Source organism: Dromiciops gliroides, chromosome 2 (assembly GCF_019393635.1).
Source record: "Dromiciops gliroides isolate mDroGli1 chromosome 2, mDroGli1.pri, whole genome shotgun sequence".
Lineage (NCBI taxonomy): Eukaryota > Metazoa > Chordata > Mammalia > Microbiotheria > Microbiotheriidae > Dromiciops > Dromiciops gliroides.
This window is the reverse complement of record NC_057862.1, coordinates 162,728,432-162,756,045: the sequence shown is the minus strand read 5'-3', so window position 1 is coordinate 162,756,045 and position 27,614 is coordinate 162,728,432. Positions and strand designations below refer to the sequence as shown.

At 35.4% G+C, this 27,614-nt stretch overlaps 1 protein-coding gene across 1 annotated transcript in view; it reads right to left on the bottom strand.

Annotated features, from left to right (window-relative positions):
- Positions 1-11,421: 11,421 nt before the first annotated feature.
- Positions 11,422-27,614, bottom strand: part of PYGO1 (pygopus family PHD finger 1) — a 31,008-nt gene continuing 14,815 nt past the window's right edge. Inside the window, exons 2-3 of the mRNA XM_043984164.1 lie at positions 20,203-20,288; positions 11,422-18,793 (exon numbers count right to left, since the gene is read on the bottom strand). Coding sequence (XP_043840099.1) covers positions 17,669-18,793; positions 20,203-20,288 — 1,211 coding nt within the window. The 3' untranslated portion in view covers positions 11,422-17,668. The remainder of the gene's footprint in view (positions 18,794-20,202; positions 20,289-27,614) is intronic.

The following is a 27,614-nucleotide window of genomic DNA, read 5'->3' as shown; positions in this document are numbered from 1 at the left end:
TGAAATCCTATGTCAAAGATAACTATTATGGGTATCCAGGATCTCATTGTGGTCATCTCAGTCTTTGCAGGTGGCAGTCCTTCCTCACTTCATCCTGTGTAACTCTGTCCTTCCATAAATTGTCACAGATAATCCAGGACTTCTAGGTCTTTAAATATCCTGTGTGTGCCATAGGAAACACTCATCTGCCTGTCTCTTACAAACTGAGCCCTGACTTCTTTTAATAATTGTTTTCAGTATTCTTCTACTTTTGTTCTTCAAGGCAACAGAGAACTGACTCTAGGTTTCTCTTAGCCTGTGCCTGAAGAGACCAGTTGGCAAGTTCTACCAATGCATTTGATAACAGCCCCAGTAATATCCTATCAAGAGGTCCCTGGGTAGAGTTCAGGGAATCTGTGAACTTGAATTAGAAAATATTACATCTATATTTTCACTAGTATGTAACTGAAATTCAGCATTTTCTTCCAGTATGAATGTAGGTAACAACTAATATTCTGAGAAGACCTTACCAGATTGCCAAAGGGATCCAGAACAAAAAAAAGGTTAAGAACCTCTAATCTTGGTAATGAACTCTGCAAACGTGTTCAATATACAATTCTATTTACACACATTAAGACACCTTCATGGAAGAGCTTCTGAAGGAAATACTAGCAGTAGAGAAACAATGACACATTTCTTACCCTTGTAACCAGAATTTCCAGCCAAGCCTGGAGACTTGTATGAGGCTTTGCTAATTGATAAGAGAATGCTGACAGTGACCCTGAATGCCTGACTTCTTGGGAAATGCAGTTGATATCCCCAAGAGTATTTTTAGGAACAACACCAAGGAGAGGAAAGAAGACATTTAAAGGGACACCTTCCACTCTCTGGTGCTTAACATGAACACAAAGTATACTCTACATAGCAGAGTAGAGTAAAGGCAAAAGAGATAGCCCAACAAAGTACTAGAGAAAAGCATGAATTAGGAAAGAACACGCAAGGGATCAAGATAGAATTTCAAAGCTGGAATGACCTTAAAAGATCATCTATCTCAACTCCTTTATTTTATAGATAAGAAACAGGTCCAAAAAGTTTAAGTGACTTGGCCAAGATCATGGAGGTTATAAATAGCAGAGCCAGGATTTCTACCTAAGTTTTCTTGACCTGAAATTCAGCACTTTTCCTCTTGTCATTGTTTCTCACTGCATACTACCATTCTCTCCCCTCCACAGTGACTCCCTGGAAGACTTTTTTTTAAAAAAACAGTTGTGTGGATCTCCACAGTAGATTCTAGCTCTTTTCAAGTGTCTGTGCCCTTACCCCAGTTAAAAAAGGTTCACAATTTCCCAATGTATTTTTTAATTTGTTAATAAATATTTCACTATTAAAACAAACTTTGCCTTAAAAATAATTCTGGGAAGGCTAGATGGAAATGGTGCCTGAGTTGACCCTCAAAGGAAACAAAGGCCTTTTAACAAGTGTAGATGATAATGGAATGAATTCCAGGCATGGAAGATGGCTTGCATATTTAGAGGTGGGGGATGGGTATTTTGATGGACCCAAAGAGTCATAAGTGATGTCAAATTAGAAGGCTTCTGGTAGAGAGCCCCAGGGGCCAGTCCTTGGTTCTATTCTGTTACAACATTTACCAGTAACTTAGGTAAAGGAAAACATGGTTTACTTATCAAATTTTCAGGTGACCCAAACGTGGGAAAGAAAACTAATGTACTAAACAACAGAATCCAAAATTATCTCAGTAGGCTCCAACTAAGGGCCAAATCTAATGAAATAAATTGATGGGAATAAATGTAAAGTCCTACATTTTTTATTCCAATGGTCAACTTGAGGACAGGACTAAGGAGGCATGGCTAGGTAACAGTTACCATAAAAAAGATTTGAAAGTTTTAGTGCAATGCAAGCTCAATTTGAATCATCAGTGTGATATGGAGTCAAGAGAATTAATGGGATCATAGGTTTCATTAATAAAAGTATAGTGTCTTCAATAGACAAATAATCAAAATATGTGAACAGCCAGTTTTGGTTTTTTGTTTTGGTTGTTGTTTTTGTTTGTTTTTTCGGGTTGATGAAGGTTAAGTGACTTGCCCAGGGTCATACAACTAGTAAATGTCAAGTGTCTGAGGCCAGATTTGAACTCAGGTCCTCCTGAATCCAGGGCCCATGCTTCATCCACTTCGCCAACTAGCTGCCCCTCAGCCAGTTCTTAAAAGAAATAGAGACTGCTAACAACCCATAAAATGCTCCAAATTACACCCATCAGTTTGGCAAAGACGGTAAAAATCCAAAAACTTTTCCTATATTAGAGATCTTCAAGAAAAGCTGGATGATCTCCAGATAAGATGGGATTCTTGTTCAGGTACTTGTTCATAGCCCCTAATATCTCTTCCAACTTTGAAATCATATGATTCTGAAGAAATTCTTTTTTTATCTACACATAAGGAATTATTGTCCAAACAAAGCACAGAGAATACTACTTAAGATAAAATGAATATTTTTTAGCAAGTAAAATTTTAAACAAAACCAATGAAGCTAAAATTAGAAGGGAAACAGTTAACTGGAAAAAATTTTTCATCAGTTTTCTCCAAGGTCTCATATCCAAGACATATAAGAAACGGATTCAAATGTATAAGAAAAAATGTTATTCCCCAATTAGTAAGTAATCAAAGTATATGAACAGGCAGTTTTCAAAGGAAGAAATCAAAGCTATCAATAGCTATATGAAAAAATGATCCAAGTCACTAATAATTAGAGAAATGCAAATTAAAACAACTCTGAGGTTCTACCTTATGCCCATCAGATTGGCAAAATTAACACAAAAGGAAAATTACATATGTTAGAGGGGCTTCAGAAGAACAGAGCACTTTAATGAACTGTTGGTGGAGATGTGAATTGGTCCAGACATTCTGGAAAACAATTTGGAACTATGCCCCAAAAGTCACTGCATTGTGCATACCCTCTGATCCAGTGGGGTATGTGGGGTGTTCAAGAAGGACTAACACCTCTGGTGTGAGGGCTTGCTGAGCCTTTTTCAGAGTGGCTTATCCATCTTTGGTGTCTGCTTGGCATTTAACTTTTACCTATGACCCCAAGAAGCTGTAGCATGTACAGTAGCCACTGGTAAATCATCTGAGCAGACAGGATAAACCAGGTTGAAGGTAAACAAATGACTTCAAAGACAATGATGAATTACAGGGCATCTACCCCAAGCATATGAAAAACTTCCCCAGTGGAATGGGCAGATGAGAACAATTTGTTCCAATGGCCATAAAGATGGTTGAAGCTGGCACCTTGGAGTTCTTAGAGCTTGGTCAGACATTGAAGATGCCAAAGTTATCTACTGCATTCTGGGCCATTGTGAGTTGTACTGCCCTTTTGTCTTACCACCACACTTCAGTGACCCTGAAGAGAGAGTGAGGCTGACAACTGTGCAACTCTGCCTCACTTAAATCCAGTTCATGTGAGTTGAGACATCACCCCATTATTGGTCCTTTTCAAAAAAATGAAGGACAAACATCACTACTAAGCCTATAATCCTCAATAATGAAAGAAAGAGGAAAATTATCCATATGTTCAAAAGTATTTATAACTCATTTTGTAGTGGCAAAGAACTGGAAACTAAAGAATTATCCATAAATAGGGAAATAGCTAAACAAATTATAGTATGTAAATAGAATACTATTGTGCCATTAGAAATGGCAAAGGGGACATAGCAAAAAATATGGTTTCAGAAAAACCTGCAAAGACTTATATGAACTGATATAGAATGAAGTGAGCAGAACCAATAGAACAATTAATACAATAACAAAATTGTAAAAACAAACAACTTTGTAAGACTCTGATTGATGCAATGAACAGCCATAATTCTAGAGATCCAAGGATGAAGCTTGATAATGAAGGGGAAGGTGAGAGAGAGAGAAAAATTGAAAACAATTTAATTGAACAACTGAAATAATTAAAATGCAAAAACAACAAAAAAAGAAAATCTATGATTTTGTGGAGGACAGTGAGAATAGAAGAAAATGGGGAAGAAAGGAGGAGGCTTCTAAAAACTATCTGAGGAAGAAAAAAAGATGGAGAAGAGATGTAAAATGTTTGATAATTATATCCAGCTGGTCAGCTACAGTTTGCATTGGACCTTTGACAGAAAGCTATTAATTGTTGATGAGAGTCAGCTGAGCAAGCTGCCCTACAGATGAAGCAATATGATTGTCAATAGGAGCACAGGCTTTGAAGATGAGGTAGAGAGAGAGGGAGAGGGAAAGAGAAGGAAGATTGATAGCTTGAACACATTCTTCTTGGAATGAGAAGCGGTGGTCACAGGTTTGTTGAGAATGGCAAGTGAGGTTCTGTCTATTTGAACAAGGCAATGAACAGTACAGAAAGCCAGCAGACATGGGTTCAAGGATTTGGCAGCTGTTTGAAACAAGGCAGAAGTATGGCTTCCACTGAATGCTTATTGCTGTGAATTATGGGTACTTTTTCTTCCTGTACACATTGTTGTCAAGAGATTAGTATTAGGCACATACACTTTTTGTTTCTTCTTTCTGCAGTGGGAGCCAGGGAGAGTGAAGTTCCATGTTTCTTGGTAAAAGAATTGAGCTATTTAAAGTTTCTATAATACACAAATCAGTTGCTTGCATTTTATTAAACTTGTATTATTTGAATTAAATTCCTTTGTGAAGTTATGATTCTTGCCTAAAAGTTTATACAGTATGTTGGGAAGGGATGGGACATAAACCATTAATTAAATTAGTCATACCCTAGATAAGGACTGAGAGTGAAGGTGAATTTAAAAAGTGTGGGTGGGACATTAGGTCCATGGACAGCCAGTCTTGCCCATGGTACTCATTACTTATAGAGGACCACACAGAGATGATGCTACCACACACTGTATTACATTTAAACAAATAAGACCTTACTTGACTGCCCCCAAAGACAGAGCCTTGCCTGAGGCAAATAAACATGGCTAACACACAGTTACTCATAGCATTCACCATGGGAATTACCAGGAAGGGCCACGAGGTAAGAAAACCGAGAAATGAAGAGTGAAAACCAACAAATTTTTAAAAGACATTCATAGAAGTTGGAAGCAAAATTTAGTAATAGAAGATTAATCTTTTAAAATGTGGCATAAGTCCCACAATAATAGTAATGAGTACTAAAGCTCAGAATAAGCTAAAGCTAAGGAGAAAAGCTAATTACAATATTTTTTTCATTTCATCTTTCCCCATACCTTATAAATCCTAACCCTGCTCTTCATTCTCACTGTGACCCGGAAACACTGTCTCTCAGCTCTTTTCTATTCCATTACCCCTCTGCTCACCATTCTCTTCTCCTTTCCCTATCTTAACCCCTTCATGAATCAATTCAACTCTGTACTATCCTCTACATTCTAATCTCTTTCCCCTTGTCTATATAGTCATCACATCTAGCCAAATCCCATCCTTGGATTATTCTCATCATCTGCCACTATCACTCCTATTTACATGTTCTGAATTTGAGCTGGAGAAAGTCGTGAAGCTGTGGTTATTGTGTCTTTGACAATTGCTACCTTTCTATTCTTAAACTTAACTCCTTTTCTTGAACACTTGGAGTTCTTAACAAATGCTTGTTGACTTATTAACAGAATTAAAGCTATATTGGTGAAGGGAAAGACGGCTAAATAAAGGGTAGGACCAGAAATCAAGTGGATGGAATGAGTCAGCCACTGATTACTCTTCAGGGTGGCCTGCTCAAGGAAGATGGAAAGGCAATAACATATGATGAAGAGAAATCAGAGCTGCTCAATTCTTATATTACTTGTTTCTTTGCCAGGGATCTTTGGGTTGAGAGAAAAATTCAAATTCAAGATAAGTAGGGAAGAGAACGCCTAGCTGTCTTTGATAAATTCAACTCACCAGGTCCACATGGACTAAATTCAAGGTTACTTTAGGAAACTAGCAGATATGAGTCACAGTCAACGATTTTTGAAATATCACAGAGAATAGGAGAATTACAAAGTGGGAAAAGAGCAAATGTTACAATTTTTTTTTAAATGGTAAAGAACAAAGTTTGATTTCAATTCTTGGCAATATTCTGGAATATATTTTAAACAGGGGACTAGATCATGAGAATCCAGCCTTTAGGTCCATAATGTGTTATACTAAGCCTGATTCAATCCCCATCTAGATTTTGTAATATGTGCAGGTATTCTGTGGCTGTTTCATCTACGAAAACTTGATTGGCTGCTGAGCTGGAACTGAGAATATACACAAAAGACTTCTGGGGGAAAATTCAGCTCTCTTTCCTACCCTGGTGTCCAGCAAGCAAGACAAGTGACTCTGGGCCTCTTGGTGAGAGACAGAACACCCTTTTCCACCTGGAATGATGCCACAAATGTATGGCCCTGTTGTTGCTGAGAGATGTATTTTCACTAGCAGTGGCCTACTTTTTCCACTTGGGCCAAAATGAAACCATGGGCACATGGCCTTGAAGTTGTTTCTGTCCCTGTTTGCCTATTTATTTTTTCCTGACTTCAGTGACATGGCTTTGTTTTGAAAATAAAATGGACTAGGCTAGGGCTGTGACCTTGTGAGCTTCAGAAGAACTGAAGAATGAACAGAAAGAGGTCCAGTGATTGGAATCCATGCCAGAATTTGTGGATAGCTGAGCCTGGTAAGAAGAGAAGTCCAGAAGATCTGTTTGACTTAGACATGTTTGACCTGCCATAGCAGTAGAAATAAGGAAGCCAAGAGGTCTATACTACAATTTGAAGTGATCTTGGTGGGGATAAATGTTTTGTATAAACTACTATGAGCCCATTCTCCCCAGGGACTGTGGTGGTACAGGGGAGAGCATCTGGAGACATGTTTGTACTGTTCTTGCTATAACTTCTCAGTAAGTATCCCTTTGTAATGACTAATTGATGTTGATTGGTTAAATGACAGTGGGGTACTAATCACTGGTGATTAGTACTGGGTAGGGGCAGCTAGGTGGCACAGTGGATAGAGCACCAGCCCTGGATTCAGGAGGACCTGAGTTCAAATCCGACCTCAGACACTTAACACTTACTAGCTGTGTGACCTTGGACAAGTCACTTAACCCCAAATGCCTCACCAAAAAAAAAAAAAAAAGAAAGAAAAAGGATTACACTAGAGTTGGGGGGCTTAAGCCGATAGTATTAGAAGAGACATACAACCCCTAGAATCTTAAGAGCATGATTTAGCCAAGTATGCTCTAAAGACCCAACCTGCTAGTGTGCATGTGGGTTCAGAAATTAAGTCTAGAGCCTGATGCATAATATTAAAGATAATGGAGTGGTGAACCTATGGCTTTATCTAAAATAGGCCATATCATACTAACCTAATTTTCTTTTTTGAAAGAGTTCCCAGACTACTAGATCAAGGGAATATCATAGGCATTGTTGGGCCACATTTTTGCAAAACATTTGACAAAGTATCTCATGCTATTCTTATACTAAAAATGTAGAAATGTAGGCTAGGTAGTATAATTTGATATTCAAAAATGGTTGAGGGGGCAGGAGGTAGCACAGTGGATAAATCACCAGCCCTGGATTGAGGAGGACCTGAGTTCAAATCTGACCTTAGACACTTGACACATATTAGCTGTGTGACCCTGGGCAAGTCACTTAACCCTCATTGCCCCCCCCCAAAAAAGGTCAAATTACCAGACCCAAAGAGCAGGATTGCAGTAATTTCAATTGGAGATCTCTTAGTGGAATGCCCCTGTCATCTGTATTTTTCCTGAGCTATTTAACATGCTTACCAATCACTTGGATAAATGTATACAGATAGTATATTTATCAAATTTGCAGAGATCACAAAGGTGGGTGGCATAGGCAATACACAGGATGACAATCAGCTTGTAAAAAGATCTTGGTAGGTTGAAACAAAGGATTGAGCCTAATAAAATGAAATTTAATAGGGATAAAAGTAGATTCTTACACTTGTGTTTAAAATATCAGCTTCACAAATCCAATATGGGGGTGGCATGCCTAAATAGCAATTCATCTGAACAATAATCTAGATTTTGGTTGACTGGAAGCTCAATGTGAGTCACATAACACTCAATGTGTGACATAGTAGCCAATATAGCTAATGTAATGTTGGGTTGTATTTAAGAGGCATAGTATTCAGGACTGAGGAAGTGATAATCCACTGTACTCTGCCCTGAACAGACCACATCTGTGTAAGCTGGGAACCTGAAAAGAAAGTTTAGAAGACCTGGAGTAAGGTAGGAAGTCAATCAGAGATGAATAAAAAAGATTGCCATAACAACACCAAGGACTCAGCTGACTATTTAGATAACATAAATATATAAAGTACTCTCTTCTCTTTAGATTTTTATGACACTATCCTCTCCTATTTCCCCTATCTACCGGACTAGGTCTTTTAAGTCTCCTTTGCTGTATTCACTTCATCTTCTTCTATTCTCACTCTATATTATTTCACTTACTGATCTCATCAGCTCCCATGGATTCAATTCTCATCTCTATACTGATGATTCGCAAACCTATTTATCCAGCCCTAACCTCTCTGATGACCTCCAATCTCATTTTCAACTGCCAATTCACCAAACTGGATGTCCCCTAGACATCATAAACTCAAATTGTCCAAAACTTGAACTCATTATATTCTCCCACCAATACTTTCCTCTTCCTAACTTCCCTGTTATTATCTAGTGAACCACCATCCTTGAAGTCCCCCAGGCTCCCATGCTAAGGCTTATTAATTTTGTTTATAACACCTCTTGCATACAACTCTTCTCTCCTCTGAAATTGCTATAACCCTAGTGAAGGCTCTCAAACTCTCTTTGATTTTATTACTAAGTATAAATTTCCACTTCATCAATACTACTAATTCTTTCACTTTATTTTGCATTTTACACTTACTGAAACCTGTCACATTTTCTTCTTTTTCTTCCTGCCTAGATGCACTTCCCTGTAAGCTCTTACAAAGGACTAGGTCTCAACTAAACTTTGTAAACTTCTCCAGAGTAGCATTTTAAGTGTACACAGTAGAGACTTTATAACAAAATGCTTGTTAAATTGAACTTGAACCAAATTAAATCCAAATCTTACCAGTTCTTGATCCAGTCTAACTTTTACAAATCTTTAATTAACTAGACCACATTGCTCCCTTTACTGAACTTTTAAAAGTATGCAATTGTTGCCTTACATTGTTTTGATTGTTCAAATATGTAAATCTTGTTTCCACAAATGATTATGAGTTCTTCAACCATTGAGGTCAGACTATGTTGTATTAACATAGTTCCCAGCTTCCTTTTGAATTGGATGCTTTCCAAAAAGTTTATAAGTCTGCTGTTTGAAACATGGGATAATTTTTTCATTGAAACAATGTTATAAATGCTATATATATAAATAAATGGTCTAAGCTAAGTTCCTAGACCAATGCACAAGCCATAATGCATTTCAATGATAGATAACTTTATATTACAACCTTTTCTATGAGAAAATACATTGAAAATTCCAGCCAGAAACAATTATGTCTCCCTTTGCTGGTGTGGTGCCAGTTCTCTTGAACATTTTTTAACTTTTACAAATGCATGAGATGTCACTCTGAGGGCAAGCATTCTTCAGGGTATAATGAACAAAGAATTTTGACATTATGCCTCTCCCCCTTCTCTCCTTCCCCCCTTCCTTGTCTTCCCACATTAGAAGGTAAGCATCTTGAGGCTAGGGACTGTCTTTTTTTGATTGTATCCCCACCACCAAACACGCTGCCTGGTTTGTAGTAAGTTCTTTAATAAATTCTTGTTGACCTGACTTTAAATTGCCTACACGATGCATGTAGTCTCTAATGTAGCTGCTTTCTGGCTTATTTATAAGTATTTATAAATCAGACTATTGTATTTTTTCTTCCTCACAACACAGTCTAGAGACATAGTAGATACTCAGGTATTTAAGGATCCACTGTTTTTAACTTGTTGTTTGACCTAGATCAATGGTTCCCAATGTTTTTGTTCCAAAAGCTCTTCTAACAACAACAACAAAATTGTATTGTGAATGCCCAGGGCAATTTAATATAATATTAATAATATTCTTTTAGATTTAGTTATTAAGTGCTTACAAAAATTACCATGATAACTTTTGTCCCTAATAGCTCCAAATAGCTACAGAAACAAACTTGAAATGCTTCGAATTTTCACATTTGCACACACGTTGACAGAGGAAAAATATTTGTAATATAATTGGACAATTATTTACTGCTTAAGGTGCTCTTAAAGAATTTTTAGCTTGAAACCCTTGAATCATAGGTGGGAATTCCTTGAAAAGGAACACACTGCCTTAGATATTCCCTCTATCTAACATAATTGAATATTACTATGCCTTAAGATAAAACAAGTATGAATGTAGCCTCAGTTTCAATAGTCCTCAGATGAAGAATTCAGAGAAATATGGGAAGTCTAGTATGAACTGATGCAAAGTGAAGTAAGCAGAATTAGAAATCAATTTATATGGTGACTACACCATAAAGGAAAATAATACAGAAAGACTTAAAAACTTTAAGACCTGATGGTGGTTTATTCTAAGTCCAGCATGAGGCATATATTTTCAGACATGTCCAGTATGATTTGTTTTGCTCAACTATTTATTCAGGATGGGTATAGGGGAAGGGGGAGATTGGGAAGGAAAAGTGATATTAAAAAAAGATAATCAGAAAAATTTTTTAACAAATTTTTTCATTAAAAAAAAACTTTTAAAAAGACATTTCTACTCACATTTATGTCCTTGGGCCTTGAATTCTTTTAACCTTATATTCATTCACATTTGTTTTAATACCCTGATATCCTTACCACCTTTTAGCCCTGTCCGGATTCAGTTGAAAAATTCCTTTTTCATGTAAATTCCATACATATACATTCAACAGACTATTCCTTAAAAACATTCCATACCCTATGATCACTGGCATTTTTGTAAACTCAACTTTCACATGAAAATTCAATAACTCCCCTTTTATAGCACTTCAAGGTTTACAAAGTGTTGTCCTCAAAACAACTATATGAGCTAAGTAGTAAGTTTATCCTTAAAAGAACTTTATTATTCTTTTTATCAAAAAGGTTCTCAAGCTTTTTGTGGTTGTAAAGGAATCCTTATGCATTGTGTTTCCTGTCCTAGCACTAAAGTCCTATATAACAAAGAAGATACAAATTAAACCTAATAGAGGAATTCCAAGGTTCAATCATAAAGTCTGAAATCCACAGTTCTACAAAAGCTTCACACATCTAAAAAAGGAAATGCTTGATCCAAAGTGTTGGTCTCATTAACTATGTTAATGAATATATGATATGCTAATGAATTCTGGGTCACAGTCCTACATATGGCTTACCTGAAACAATATATGGACGAAGATACTTATCCCTTACTTGACATAAGACAAGGCCTGATACTTAAATAAACAGGCATTTTCTCTTTAAAAATTAGCTTTATTTGAAAGAATTTACTGCAAAATAACAATATAGGAAAACTTACAATACATATTGTTCAAGAAAGCCTGCCATACATAGTTTCTACTAATAGTAGATGTATTCTGATAAACAAACACTCCTCTTACTATGCACACATGACATTTGGCATAATCTTTGAAATGAAAGGCCAACAATAACTCATATTATGAACTGTCTGGATGGCAGAAACTGTAACTTTTCTTACTACTTTTCTATTTGCCACTAACCTGAAAGGCCACAGTAATGTGAAACAAATAAAAAAAATAAGGTGGAAGACAATAAATTATATTCCTTCAGAAGGTCTTATATTTAAGAATGGTGTGTAGGAGGAGAAGAGAAAAGGATAAGATGATTTACAAAGTAACTATACTTTGTAGGAAACATTTTAAAGTTAATTTTCTCATAAAGAAAATAGATTTGACTTGTCATTATCTAATTATTATAAAAAAAAGGAAAATTGTAGTTTGTCAGAAGCACTTAAATAACTGAATATGCATTTACCTACCATTCAATCAGTGAGCCAATTTTATTTCCCAGACAGTAACCTTTATACTGTCCAAATTAAAAAGCTAAACCATTTTGAGTAAACAATTCAAGTCATATCATTGTCTTTTCTCATTTTAATTTGTTCACAAAGTTATTTGAGTTAGCAATTCATGAATCATTTAATAATAAACACTTCTTTAAACCTGTACAACTGAATCAAAAGGGAGAATTGGTTTCAAAAAACAATATGTTAAAGTACCAGGCAAAAACAAAGTGCTAAAATTTTTCTAAATATAAATTTATACACAAAACCAGACCCATGAAGAATACTGTGCATTCAAGTCTAAAGTCATGTCCATAATCAACACAAAGACTGCTAATAGCCTATCTGTAATTTTTTATATGTCAATAACTTAAACCAATTTTTCTTCAATCAATTTGATCATTAATACATGATGAGATGACTAAAAAGACCAGGTCAGCTATGTAATATATGATGCATAACTGCAGCATGTAAGTAGTGTCAAAATGAACACATATTATTGATATGGTAAGACTTCACTAAGTCAGGACTTGAATAAAAAGTATAAAAATTAGAATATTTTAAAATAAGTATAATTTCTAGTCTGTTCAAAAGATACATGTTCTTATCATCTGAATTGGATGAAGTGTTGTCTGGTAGAGGGACTACTGATCAAGAGATAATGCTTTGTGGTTAGTATATTAATTATATGTAAACATAAAAATATGTTTTTAAAGTGCTTGAAACAATTTGTTCTCTTAAGATTAACATTTATTTTTATTATTTTGTATAGATGAATTTTCCTTGTAAACACTTTTCTTCATATAGCATACAAAAGTTAAGTCCAGTTCAGTGCTTATCTTAATAATCATAAATTCTGAATTAGTTTTGTTCAAATTAATGAAGTTTTACATTATCCTAATGATTTAAAAAAGATGCTGGTCATTATTACTTGGAGGGGGGAAAGGGAAGGGAATGATAGTGGAGATCTGTATAAGAAAGGCATTACTAAAAGTACAAAATGTGGTGTAGTTGAAGGAATACTATTTAATATTTTCATTTTTAAAAAATATATAGAATTTATTCTAATCTACAAAAGCTTTGTGAAATAATTAGATGACTAAGACTATGTCAAAAATATATTTTAGTTCATTGATGATCACATAGTGTAGCTTTAAAAGCCTGAAATATCAATTTGAAATTTATAATTAAATGGCACATTCGCATTACTAACCACATTAAATAATCCTACCATATACCATATTTTCCAGCTAATCATTTCCTATTAAATTATGCCTGTAAGAGATAACCAATTTTTCAAGAAGTATTTATTCTATTATGAACATCATGAATTGCTAACATTAAATTTACCCTTCTCTCCCAGTTCAAGGACACTAGGCCAGCCACCAATCCTTAAACAGTGATGTTTCACATACTTCATAGAGTAGCTTAAAACACACCATCATATGAAATAATTAGTATTACATAGTAATTTTCTTTTTCATAAGAATAAATGTTGGACAAAGTCTGGAAACTTTTTTTTTCCAATTTGAATTACAGTATTTTTGCCACAGACCACAGCACTAATGCATGTGTTAATTCAGACATGCTCTAATTTATAATCAGAACAAAACTCAAAAAAATTAGTTGCAAAAATACATGTCACCAATGTGGAACACACTCAGATTTGTATAAAAGTACTGAACTAATATCCCAAAAAGAGGCATATGTAAACAGTACATAAGGAAGGAATAGTTTTAATATGAAACAGTCATTTAAGTCACATACATCATGATAAGAAGCAGGACTTTCTTTTATAAAAGATAACATTTTGACTAGCAGGCAACATCATCTATATAACATGAAAAGTACTGGTAAGAGAAGATGAAGTCCTTTAAATATAACTACAGATAGTGTTACTAACAAGAATGAGGAAAAAAAGAGACATTCTATTTTTGTAAAAACTTCAAAATTAGAGTCCTCAACTTTTGAAGCCCTTCTTATAAATCACCTTTACATAAAAAAGCTTATTCAATACCTTCTCCTCTACCTTTTGAGAAAGCATCCCCTGTCCCAAAAATTCCCTCCACATTCAGTAGAAGGGATCACTTATCTATTACTGGACAATTAGACAGGCAAAGCATGCCATCCAGATGGTCAGATGATATTGGGTGGGGTTGGAGCAAACAAGTAGAATATAAAGCTGGGGGAAAAACCTTGGAAATGTAAAAGAAACTGTGGCTTTAGAAGAGTAGGAAAAGAAGTTTTAAAAAGCAAGATTAGGAAACCTGACCCCAGGCTATCTATTCCAAAATACCTCACCATCACAGCTCATACTATATAATTTTATTTTTCCATTTCAGTTTGTAATGCTCCTTGAGATCCTACCAATGGGAGATTTGTTTCAGTTAACAAGCATTCTATACTTCTACAAGGGTTTGGTAGCTATTAGCCAGTGACAGAGTAGATTAATTAAATGAGCCATAGTCATTGATTAGCAATTTCTGCACCCAATGTGTTGGGGTGGGGGTGGGGGTAGAAAAGGGAGGGAGGAAGAGTTCAGTGCAAAGGCTGGGGGATGAGCTCAACAGGCATGTATATGGCTAAGAAGTCAATGTCCTGTAATAGTCATGAGCTTGGCAACCAGCTTGTTTTTTTCCTGACATCTAGTTGAAACAGCTATACTAAGGGAATGGGAGTTTACTAGATGGGAGGTTGGTAACAAAGAACTTTGGGGTAGGGAAGGGCTGAGATATGATGCTATGGGTGAGTGGTTAGGACAGCATGAAGGAACCTGGGCATCTGCAGAGAAGGGCAATAGATGTGATGGGAAGGCAGAAACAAAAGTATAAAGGGAGTAAAAGACAAAACTTTATTTACTTAAAAATTCTGCCTAAAGCTGGCCCTGTTCCAGGAAAGGGAGAGGAAGGACCCTGTCTTCCTCTTCCCGTGTCCTCCCTCCTCTATGGGCCATGGACCCCCAGCCTCAAAGACCCAGATCTAGGTTGTACTGTAATTCAGCTACGATATGAATTAATTAGGCTTTTATGGGCTAGCCTAGAAACCTAACCACTATTTATAAATATTTTTTCTATGGTAAAATGTGTTTTGAATTCCAAACAACTTAGAAAATTGTTTTTAAATATACCCCATTTGTAACTTAAGGGACTTGCCTGTATCCTTTAAATTAAAAAAAAAATCTAAAATTGTATAGATTTTTCCATGCCTTTATACACTAGCAAAAGAAATCCAAAGCCTCTTCAGCTGCCTTCAAAAATAATCATTGCTTACATGTTATTTCAATATTAATTATAAAATAGTTAACATAGTGAAGGGTATAATACACATCAGCCCTTTTAATGTGTGCTAGACAGACAAGTTTAAAAGATTATTAGATGAAGACTCTTGATACTTCTTTCACCTGGGATTAAAATCAATAGGTTGCAAAGGTTAAAGCATACTGTAAGGAGGTCATTCTATTCGGCAGTGCTGGGAGTCTTAAAAAAAATACTGGATTTCTTTATGTACTATTTTATCATCTATGCAGAACAATCACTAGCCAAGAAAACATCCAGTTTTATTTACACAAGTATTCTAATTTTGACAGTAACTCTTTAGAAATGCTTTTAAATATCACACAACTTAAAGTAAAAATTAGGACAGATCTAATTCTAAGCACTCTAACTGATAAGCACAATTTATTTTCCTGTACAAGCTAAACTAATTCTATACTAGTGAATCTGCAACATCTTATAACCAGCATATTAGGAACTCTCCAGTGATGTACCAAGACAAAACCCCATGATAAGTTCTGATAGAGGAGTTGCCACTATGAAAATTTCCATTAATAACACAGCCTTTTTGAAAGGCCTCCTGACATGTTAGCCAGGTGGAACATTGGCAAGGCTTCCAAGCTGAGATAGAAAAATTCTTAAGATTTTCTACTCAAATTGTGTGTGTGTGTGTGTGTGTGTGAGAGAGAGAGAGACAGAGAGACAGAGAGACAGAGACAAAAGAAGCCTTTCAAGAATACAAAGAGGACTGCACCAGAGAAAGAACTGTGATGCTGGAGAATGAATATACCTTTGTGCAAGTCCTTTCATTACAAATTCTAATACTTCTAGGGCAGAAACAACTGTCCCCATAAGATCATATGTGTATGTTTGGTAAATTCAACCCCCTTTTGGTCAAACTGAGCTAATCAATTAGCATTTGGCAATAGCTTGTCTTCCCCAAGAACAGTTGACTGAGAATTAAGTGTAGGAATACTCTAAAAGTACCATTGATCTAAACACACAAAAACATTCAGCTATTAATATACAATTCAGATATGGTAAATACATTGTCAGAATCAAGTACATGTGGTTTTCATTTCAATATTTACAAGATAATATTTACTAGTGTTGTAGCAAGCCTAAATATCTGAATGAAAACCCTCTTGATTGCAAGTATATAACTTCTATTTGAAAGTGGAACATGAGAGAAGAATGTTACAAATCTTTAAATTTGCTTGGGAGAGGTAAATTTATTTCACTTTCATAGAAATAGCCGGCTGCACATTATAAAAGGTATTAATTTTTTTAAGTAAAGAGCTAAAGGAAATACAGGATCAATTTAAGCACAGAATACAACGCAAGTACTATTGTGTAGAATGTTGAGTGGACTCCTGAGAACAAACACTGAAAGGTTCTATTCACAATATCTATCCAGCTCTGTATATTATACACAAAAACAGAAAAAATCATGATCTCATTCTAAGAATAGGAATACAGCATGCAATGAATGATTTTTTAAAATCTCCACACAAAAATCAAAAGAAATTGTAGTTGGCTAGGTTGATTGCTTAAAAAGTTTAGAGCAATTACATATTTCTAACAGAAATACAATGTAGATGAACTAGGAATTTCACACATTATGGACTACCAAATGGCAGGAAAAGAGAAAAGAACATACTATAGTTTAACCTGCTTTATTAAGCGCTAATTTTCACAAAATGCTATCTACCCAGGTTTGGCATTCATTTATTTTTAAATTTCCTAAAAATGTGCAGATGTTGTATTTACCACAGCTTTTGAGGATTTTTTTACTACTTACCTCTAATTAAAGTCAAACAGAAAAAACTTACCAGAATTTAGTTCCTACTATGTATGTGTATAACATCTTCCTACTTACAACATACATACATATGCACTGAGAAGGAATATTTGCACATGAAGGTAACTAAAATTGAGATAGCTGGAAAAATCTGATATCGTTCTCTTAAAAATTTATAAAACCTTAGTGGTTTCCCATTTGTGTTTCACTTACACACAAAATGTTCTTAAAACAAGCTAAATGGACCCTTACAAAAGGGGACACTAAACTCAGTGTTTTATATGGTGTTTTCAAAGTTCAGCACTTTGGTACAGTTTATACATTAAAAATATATATTTAGATTCACTAATTCTGGTTTTTTTACAGTTACAACCTATGTGACCAATTTAAATTTTAGCAGATTGTTTTGAAGATTAAAGAGGCTTTTTATATTTCTGATTACACAAAAACAAATAAGCAAATATTGTACGAAAAATTTACAATAGTTACTGGAGCTAAATATCATAAAAACTAAAGGATAAATAACTGGCTTTGTTTCTATAATGTGAAACTTTAAGATCCTATGTAATAACCATGAAAAAAACTACTCTAAAAAACTACTGATTACCCATCAGAGCCTACTGCAGGTGGTCCAAAAGTTTCTCTAGTGCGCATTAATTGGACATCTTTTTCAGCCATGCAGGTATCACAACCCCATACTGCTGAAGCTTCTGCAGTCAGGAGGCCATAAGCTGTTTCAGTCATCCCTGTACAGATCCGGTGGAACCATTTCTGGCATGAGGCCTCACATAAGATGGCATCCTGATCATCATTCACTTCATTTGTACAAATGCCACAAGGATATACTGGGTCTGAAGATGAATGGCCATGTCGACTTGGGTGGAGAGTAGTTTTGCTGCTCTTTTCAGAATTGCACCCATCAGCTGTAACTCTGGGTTGACGGGGCTTATTCTGAGTTCCATTTGCATGGCTACTGTTTGCATTATCAGTGCTGTTGGAACGGTTGCTTTCTTGATTTACTGTATTGTTTCGACTAACATTTTTCAAGTCAATATTACCCTGGTTTACAGTTTCATCCATATTGAGATGAGGAGGATGGGCAGAAGAATTCTGATTAGCGCTTTTAGTTGCTCCTTGACTAAAGTCTTGTTTTTGTGGGGGTGCTTTTGTTTGACCAAAAGTGTTTGATGGAGGGATAAAAGAATGGTTTGATTCTAATTGGGAGGTAAAATTTGGATTATTTCCAGGGACAAAATTAGATGCCAAGTCTGGATTGGATACTTGGCTAGCATTCTGTGGAGGAATCTGATTGAAGTTTTCAGCAGGATTTTGTCTAAAATGTTGATTAGACATATTAACATTCTGACTTAGTGGACTATTATATGCTGGATTTCCAAAACCTGAATTATCATGTGGCCCAAAGTTAAAAGCATGAGGTCGATTAAAACCAATGCCTAAAGGATTTTGAGGAAATGGATGTGGCTGGTTCCTAAGTGAGTAAGGACCACAGTATGGGGATGACATTCTTGGAGGTACATGAGGTGGCATCCTGAATGAGCCGTAGCCTCCAAATCCAGGATACCCAGGGCTAAGATATGGATTTGATGAAGGTAGAGGCTTGTAGGAAATGGTATTATAATTGTCATCAAATGGATTAGCCGCTACTAGATGGTCAGCATTTGGATTTGGTGGTGGGGCATATTCAGACAGTGGAGGAAAAGAAGGCCCCTGAAATGAGAATGAAAAGTAAACAATATATTATAAACAAAAAACTCTAAGATAAATTATCCTTTTATCACAGCACCAAATGATGTCGGTATTTTTGTACTCATGTTATAGAAAATGTAATTCCTTCCCCATTAAACTGTAATTTTGCATTTCATAATCTTTTATTTGCATTTAATATCAATTTTTTTCTTTAAAAAATGTCTAATGAAGAAAAGGTAAGAAATTTAAAACAATCTTCATGTAACACTACAGAAATATATGTAATTTTTGTAAGAGATTACATAATTTACATTTATTGTTATTACTTTCAAATCCAGGAAATAGTTCATTTAAAATACAAAAGATTCTAATTATAAACACTTATTAATCTCAAAATAATCATAAAATGACAGGATAAGTAGCTGAAAGGAGTTGCTAAAGCAAGGCATTTCAGGGATATAAACTGGAGAAATAAATATACTGAATCAGTCACACTGCAAGTTTCATAATTAATAGTGGTTTCAGTAGAAAAAAAAAGTATCTCTATGCACACTGTATTTATCACCCGCTTTTTATTATAAAAAGTATACTTCAGTCTATAGGGAATAAAATGACATGAAAACCTAACACTTCAACTATATATCTTCAAAAGCATATTATATACACACAGGATGCCTATTCCATTATTTTATGCATATATGATTATTTCCATAATACCCAAATATTATAATAGGTTATTTAAAAAGTACTTCAAATGAAACCTTCCCCATATACAGGTGGGTTGGGGGGGGCAGGGCAATGAGGGGTAAGTGACTTGCCCAGGGTCACACAGTTAACGTGTCAAGTGTCTGAGGCTGGATTTGAACTCAGGTCCTCCTGAATCCAGGGATGGTGCATTATCCATTGTGCCACCTAGTTGCCACCCCCCATATGAAGTTTAAAGTATTATTTTAGCTCAACTATAGACAGTATTAGGATCATGTTAGGCATTGTCAGATTTGAAAACATCCAAGATTTAGTAATATATGGCATGGATTTTTCAGTGATTTCCAAGGTTTCCTGTCTTTACTTCTACTTGCCTCAATTTATGTCTGCAGTACACAAAAAAAATAATTCTATGAAAAAGTTAAAAATTTAGTCAAGGGGCAGCTAGATGGCACAGTGGATAGAGCACCGGCCCTGGATTCAGGAGTACCTGAGTTCAAATCCGGCCTCAGACACTTACTAGCTGTGTGACCCTGGGCAAGTCACTTAACCCCAATTGCCTTACTAAAAAAAAAAAAAAAATTTAGTCAAGAATCATGATTGGATCTGAAAACTGGTAGAAGTATTTAACCATGTCCAATTTTCTTTCTAATTGAAAACCTGATCAAACCTAATCAAACCCAAAAGGGGAAAATGAGAGTAAAAAATGTTAAATGGCAATTTACCTGGGTATTTGTTTTTCGCTTTTTCTTATCTGGGCTTCCAAGTTGTACACCTGGTCCTCCTAACCCATCCAGTCCACTGTCACCACCTACAAAGGTTTAATTCAGATACATTTCCCATTTATAAGTGAATATAATTATGCTAGTCATATCAAAGAAAGTCTATTACAATTATCACTTGTTTTTATTTTAGCAAGATGAAATTATCACAGAAAGCAGTACTTAACTTTTGTTATCTTTAGAACAACATAAAAAATCAGTAGCTTTACATCAGAATATTCTCAAATTTGGTCACATTAACATGAAAAATACTAATTAAATTTTCTATGCTCTCAAGTTGTTTTTTTTTAAGAGACTTATTCTAGTTCTACCCACCATAAAACTATTACAAAAATAAATCTGAATATTAACCAAAAGTTCTACTTCATTTGGTCTGTTTTATGTATACCTCCCCTCCCGAAACATACTCAAATCATAATCATAAAAATTGAAGCTTCTGATTCAAAGTAAACCTTATGCTTCAGTTCACATGTTCTACACCTCATTTTCTGGACTTTGTCATCATGATTTCTCCCTCTATCCCTGAGGGTCCCTTCTCCTAATGGGGAGTTTTTCCTGGAACTTCCATTTTGGGGAGGGTCCCAAACTAGCCATCCTTCATTATCTGAACTTCACCACTTGGCTGCTCTCCCCTTTAATTGCTGGGGCCCCCTTCTCTCATTGGTGAGTTCTTCCCAGCATTTCCACTTTGGACAAGAGGCTAAATCAGCAATTCATCATTCTCTGGACCATATAAATAACACTACTCCCACTTTTCACATTCTTTTAACGTGTTGTCTTCTTCCATTGGATTATAAATTCCTTGTAGGCAAGAACCATCTTTCTTTTTACTTGTATTTGTATATCCAGCAGTTAGTACAGTGGTAACTTAATAGCAGTTAGCACGTAAGTACTTAACAAATATTTGTAGACTGCCAGTGAATGTTCATATCTGTGACTAAAGAATTCCACAGAGATATGGTAGGCTTGCCCCATGTACATAATCTGAATAGTAAGATGATACAATAATAAATAATAAGATTGTTAATAGACACAAGGATGGAAAAAACATGCTACAAGTTCTCTTGCACAAAGCCAGCTCATTACAGTACAGTGTCTAAGAGACTAAATGAATCACTAGGCAGGGGTTCTTAATCTTCTTTGTGTCCTGGACCCCTTTGACTGCCTGGTGTAGCCCTTCTCTTTTAAATAATGGGAAAGAATGCTAAATTTTAGTGAAATGTCAGTGAAAACAAAGATGAATTTTTTTCCCATGCAAATTCTCATTTCAGACCTCCTGAAATCTATCAATCCCAAGTTACGAACTCCTGCACTGAAATTATTGTTATTATTATTATTATTATTATTATTATTTTGGTGAGGCAATTGGGGTTAAGTGACTTGCCCAGGGTCACACAGCTAGTAAGTGTTAAGTGTCTGAATCCGGATTTGAACTCAGGTCCTCCTGAATCCAGGGCCAGTGCTCTATCTACTGCACCACCTAGCTGCCCCTCCTGAACTGAAATTATAAAGAACAAGTATTGGTTGTTGTGAAAGAAGAGATATGAGAAGACATGTCCACCTCTTCCCTCTACAAAGATAGGTCTTCATGTGTTGTGCATTGCACATATTCTCAGACTTTTTCAATGTATAATACATTGAAAAAGTCTGAGAATATGTACAATTATGCTGATTGTTTCCTTTTTTGTCTTTAAAAATCCTATTTGTTATATGGGATGGCTCTCTAGGAGGGGGAAAGGCACTTGGATACTGGAATTGGAAAGGATACTGGGGAAAGCTACAGTGATGTAAAAAAGAACAAGATATAAATAAAATCATATTAAAATAAAAAAGAACAACAACACCATTCTTGATGACAATTTTGTCAATAACATAAAGAGGAAGCTTGGTCAAGTATGGGTTGGGCAATTATGTAAAACATTATCATATAGGTCATTTTGTATAAGAAAATAAAAAATAGTAAAAAATAGAATGGTTCAGTCTGTGTTCAATCAAGACCAGTTCTTTCTTTGGAGGTGGATACTATGTTTCATCATTAGTCCCTTTGGGACTGCCTTGGATCATTGTATTGCTGAGGACAGTTAAGTCATCCACAGTTCTTCATCAAACAATATTGCTGTCACTGTGCACAATGTTCTCTTGGTTCTGCTCACTTCACTATATATTAGTTGATATAAGTCTTTCCAAGCCTTTCTGAAAATCACCCTCCTTATCATTTCTTATAGGACAATGATATTCCATTACAATCACATACCACAGCTTGTTTAGCCATTCCCCAATTGATGGGTATTCCCTCGATTTACAATTCTTAGCTACCACAAAGAGTTGCTATAAATATTTTTGTACAAATAGGTCTTTTTCTCTTTTTGGGTATATCTTTGGAATATAAACCTAGGTGTAAGACTTCCAAATTTTTCCAAATAATTTATTATTATGACACTGTTTAGGTTTTTCTGTGGAAGGGTCATAAATCTGCTTTTAGTCTGGGTCATAAATCTGCTTTTGAGGAAAAAGCAGTTCCTGAGCTGTCTGTTTTTACAATTCATTTGTCTAGGACATAGGTCTTTTTGGAATATGAAGAGAAGTAGTTACTGAGCTAAATCTGACTCAGAGTTCTGAGATGGCAGTTGCTCATTTGCATGTGACAAGCAGTAGAACATTAGAGTAAATGGAGCACACAGTCTGCTTCAGTGATTTGTAAATGAAGAATAGAAGAAGTTCTGGGTTAATAACAGGAAATAAGGACACCAGAACTGTTCTGTGATTATGGGAGAAATGCTACTTGATTATAAACAGAACATAAGAATTTGGTTACATAAGAATTTTGGTTACATCTAACCATAAACTAAGGTGGGGTCAATTGTAAAAAGGACCTATATACCGAACCAAGAAAGTTTAACAAAAGAAGAAGAGGCAAAAGAACAGGTTTCATGTCTGTCAAAGGGAGACTGTGACTGTCTTCGAACTGGAATTTGTTGCTGGGCAGACTGGTTAACCAATAAGAGTCTGGAATATGCTCTACTGCAATCTCCTACTGAAAACCTATAGAGATTATACATTGCTTTCTATTAAAACTTGCTGCTGATGTACACAGTATCATCAACATTATGTGTTGATCAACTGTGATAGACTAGATTCTTCTCACCAATCCAACGGTACAAGAAAGTTACAAAGGACTCATGATGGAAAAGGTTCTCCAAATCCAGGAAAAAAAAAAAGAAGGAACTGTGGAATATGGATGCTGTTTTTGGTACTGTTGTTTTTCTTTTTTGAGGTTTTTCCTTTTTGCTCTGATTCTTCTCGTATAACATGACTAATGCAGAAATATGTTCAATGTTATTATATATGTGTGTGTATATGTATATGTATATATACACATATATATACAAACACACACACACACATATATATATAACCTATATCAGATTACCTGATGTCTAGGGGAGGGGGGAGGGAGGGAGAAAAATTTGAAATTGGAAATCTTATCTAAACAAATAAATAAATATTTTTTTAAAACTTGCTGCTGAGCAAAAACTGTTGGGAAAACTGGAAGATAGTATGGCAGAAATTAGGCATAGACCAACATCTTACACCTTATACTAAAATAGGGTCAAAATGGGTACATGATTTAGACATAAAAGGTGATACAATAGGTAAATTAGGAGAGGAAGGAAGGGTTTACTTTTCAGATCTTTGGAAAGGAGAACAGTTTATGACCAAAAAAGAGATAGAGAATATTATGAAATGCAAAATGAATTATTTTGATTACATTAAAGCTTTTGTACAAACAGAAGCAATGCATCCAAAATTAGAAGGGAGGCAGAAAGCTGGGAAACAATTTTTATAGCCAGTACTTCTGATAAAGGCCTCATTTCTAAAATATATCGAGAACTAAATAAAATTTATAAGAATCCAAGTCATTCCCCAATTGAGAAATGATCAAAGGATATGAATAGGCAGTTTTCTAATGACGAAATCAAAGCTATCTATTGCCATATGAAAAAATGCTCTAGGGGGCAGCTAGGTGGCACAGTGGATAAAGCACAGGCCCTGGATTCAGGAGGACCTGAGTTCAAATCCGGCCTCAGACACTTGACACTTACTAGCTGTGTGACCCTGGGCAAGTCACTTAACCCTCACTGCCCTGCAAAAAAACAAAAAAAAATATGCTCTAAATCACTATTGATTAGAGAAATGCAAATTAAAAGTACTCTGAGGTACCACCTAACACCTATCAGATTGGCTAATATGACAAAAAAGGAAAATAATAAATGTTGAAGAAGCTGTTGAAAAATTGGAACACTAATGAATTGTTGGTGGAGCTGTGAACTGATCCAAACATTCTGGAGAGCAATTTGGAATTATGCCCAAAGGGCTATAAAGCTGTGTATACCCTTTGACCCAGCAATACCACTATTGGGTCTTTTCCCCAAAGACATCATAAAAAAGGGAAAAGGACCCACATGTACAAAAATATTTATAGCTGCTCTTTTTGTTGTGGCAAGGAATTGGAAATTATGGGGCTGCTCATCAATTGGGGAATGGCTGAACAAGTTGTGGTATATGAATGTAATGGAATTCTATTGTGCTGTTAGAAACAATGAGTAGGCGGATTTCCGAGAAACCTGGGAAGGACTTGCATGAACTGATGATGAGTGAGATAAGCAGAACCAGGAGAACATTGTACACAGTATCATCAACATTATGTGTTGATCAACTGTGATAGACTTGATTCTTCTCAGCAATACAATGGTACAAGAAAGTTCCAAAGGACTCATGATGGTAAAGGCTCTCCAAATCCAGAAAGAAAAAAAAAAGAACTGTTGAATATGGATGCAGATTGAACCATACTATTTCTTTTGTTTTGGGTACTGTTGTTTTTCTTTGTTGAGGTTTTTCCTTTTTGCTCTGATTCTTTTCTTATGACATGACTAATGCAGAAATATGTTTAATGTTATTGTACATATATAACCTATATCAGATTATTTGCTGTCTTGGGGGGGGAGGGAGAGGAGGAAGGGAGAAAAATTTGAAACTAGAAATCTTATAAAAACAAATGTTGAAAACTATCTCTACATGTAACTAGAAAATAATAAAATACTTTTATAATTAAAAAAAAACTTCCTGCTGAGGATAAGGAGTAGAGAAAATATATTCTAATTCTCTAAACTAGAAGATACTTTTCTGTATCACCACCTGTTGCTTCTGAGATGTAGAGAAGAATCCTGCAAAGGAGGAGAGCTCTAGATATTTTTGCTTAGGATAAAGATCAATGCCTTTTCCTAAAAGAGCAAAACACTACTTCAGCTGAAAGACATTAGTTAAGCCTAAAGCCTAAAATAGCCTGGAAGCCGAGAACTGGCCTAGTGGATCAATAGTCCAGCTATGATGTCCTGCCCATTGAGGCTTTAGTGAAGCTCCCAAGGGATCAGTTTAGCTTAGCAGTGTAAAAATCTGTTCAACACAGATGCCACATTCATCAAAGGACTTTTATGAATAGTTCTTAATGCAGAAAGAGAGCAATGATATTTAGTTCCAGAGTTCAAGTTGCCCAGGCCACACATGTTCCCTATATGGGTCCTTTACTACCCCAGAGACTCTAGTTGTGTGCCCATTCTTTCCATGCACACCCAATACATTGATGAGAGAGTATAACTGAGGTTTATGGGTAGAATGTTATGTAAATATTATATGTTTGCTTTTCATTTTCAGTAAATGTTTTGGTTAAGATAAATTATATATGGCTGATTTGTTGATGCCCCACTGATGGGGGGGCTCACTTGTTACAGTGTTGTGGAAATAATGTCCTATGAGAAAGAGTTAAGAGCAGTACTATGGCTCTCCCTCTGGGTAACCACCCTAACCCAAGGAAAGAAAGAGATTATAGAGTATTAGGGGTTGGGTATAATGCCTAGGCTTCACATGAAGAAGTGAAATGCAGCCTAAAACCAACAGTCTTTTCAAATCCAAACCTCAAGATCAAGGATTTCCAAAATGTGTCTTCACTAGCACTTTTATGTTTCTTACATATTGTGCCATTTAACCTCAGTAAGAATGATATGTTCTAGGGGCAGCTAGGTGGCACAGTGGATAGAGCACTGGCCCTGGATTCAGGAGAACTTGAGTTTAAATCTGACCTCAAACACTTAACACTTAGTAGCTGTGTGACCCTGGGCAAGTCACTTAACCCCAATTGCCTCACACACAAAAAACAACAAACAAAAGAATGATACGTTTTAAAATCACTTTCCTTATTTTAATACCTTTAGAAATAATAGTTAGATTTTTTCAAATATTCTATACTTTAGAATTTCTACTAATTCAACTCAGCCCGACAAATATTTATTGAATATCCACTAGATTCAAGTAATTGAACTAGATGCTCAAGAAGACAAACAAAATAGTCTCTACAGGAGAGGAAATTATATTCTATTGGGAAACCAAATAAGACTATAGCTTCCTCAATTATTTCAACTTTGTGATGTCTTACTGTATATATTATGCATTAACATTCATCTTGTAAAGTTCAGTTTGGTGAATAATACTGTTCTGTAAGAAATGATGACCAGGCAGATTTCAGGAAAACCTGGAAATACTTACATGAATTGATGCTGAGTGAAGTGAGCAGAACCAGAACATTGTACATAGTAACAGCAACATTGTGTGATGGTCAATTATGACTGACTTAGCTCTTCTCAGAAATACAATGATCTAAGGCAATTCCAAAAACCTCATGAAGGAAAATTCTATCTACATCCAGAAAAAGAACCCATCAAGTCTGAATGTTGACTGAAGCATACTATTTTCACTTTTTCCCCCATGGTTTTTTTTTCCTTTTGTTGTTTCTTCTCTCACAACATGACTAATAGGAAAATGTTTTACATGATTACACATATGTAATCTATATCAAATTGCTTATCGTCTTGAAGGGGGAAGGGGAAGAAAGGACGGAGAAACTCTGGAATTCAAAATTTTATTTAAAAATGAATGTTAAAAATTGTCTTAACATGTAATTGGAAAAACAGTATTAGAAATTTAAAAAGAAAAAGAAACAGGTTTTTATGGTAGTAAATAGGTTTGGGATCATTCAAAAAACAGTGCAGTTGCAAAGGTCATCTAGCCCTAATTCTTGCTATGATTCAATTATGAGTTGAACCAAATATTTATCTATAATAACTGTTCCATGTCATAATCTCATTAATATGATTTTTTCTATAAACTTTATCTTTTCCAATCTCTTTCACAATATTTTAGGTTTTATTGAAGAGACTGGTGGGGCAGCTAGGTGGCGCAGTGGATAAAGCACCGGCCCTGGATTCAGGAGTACCTGAGTTCAAATCCGACCTCAGACACTT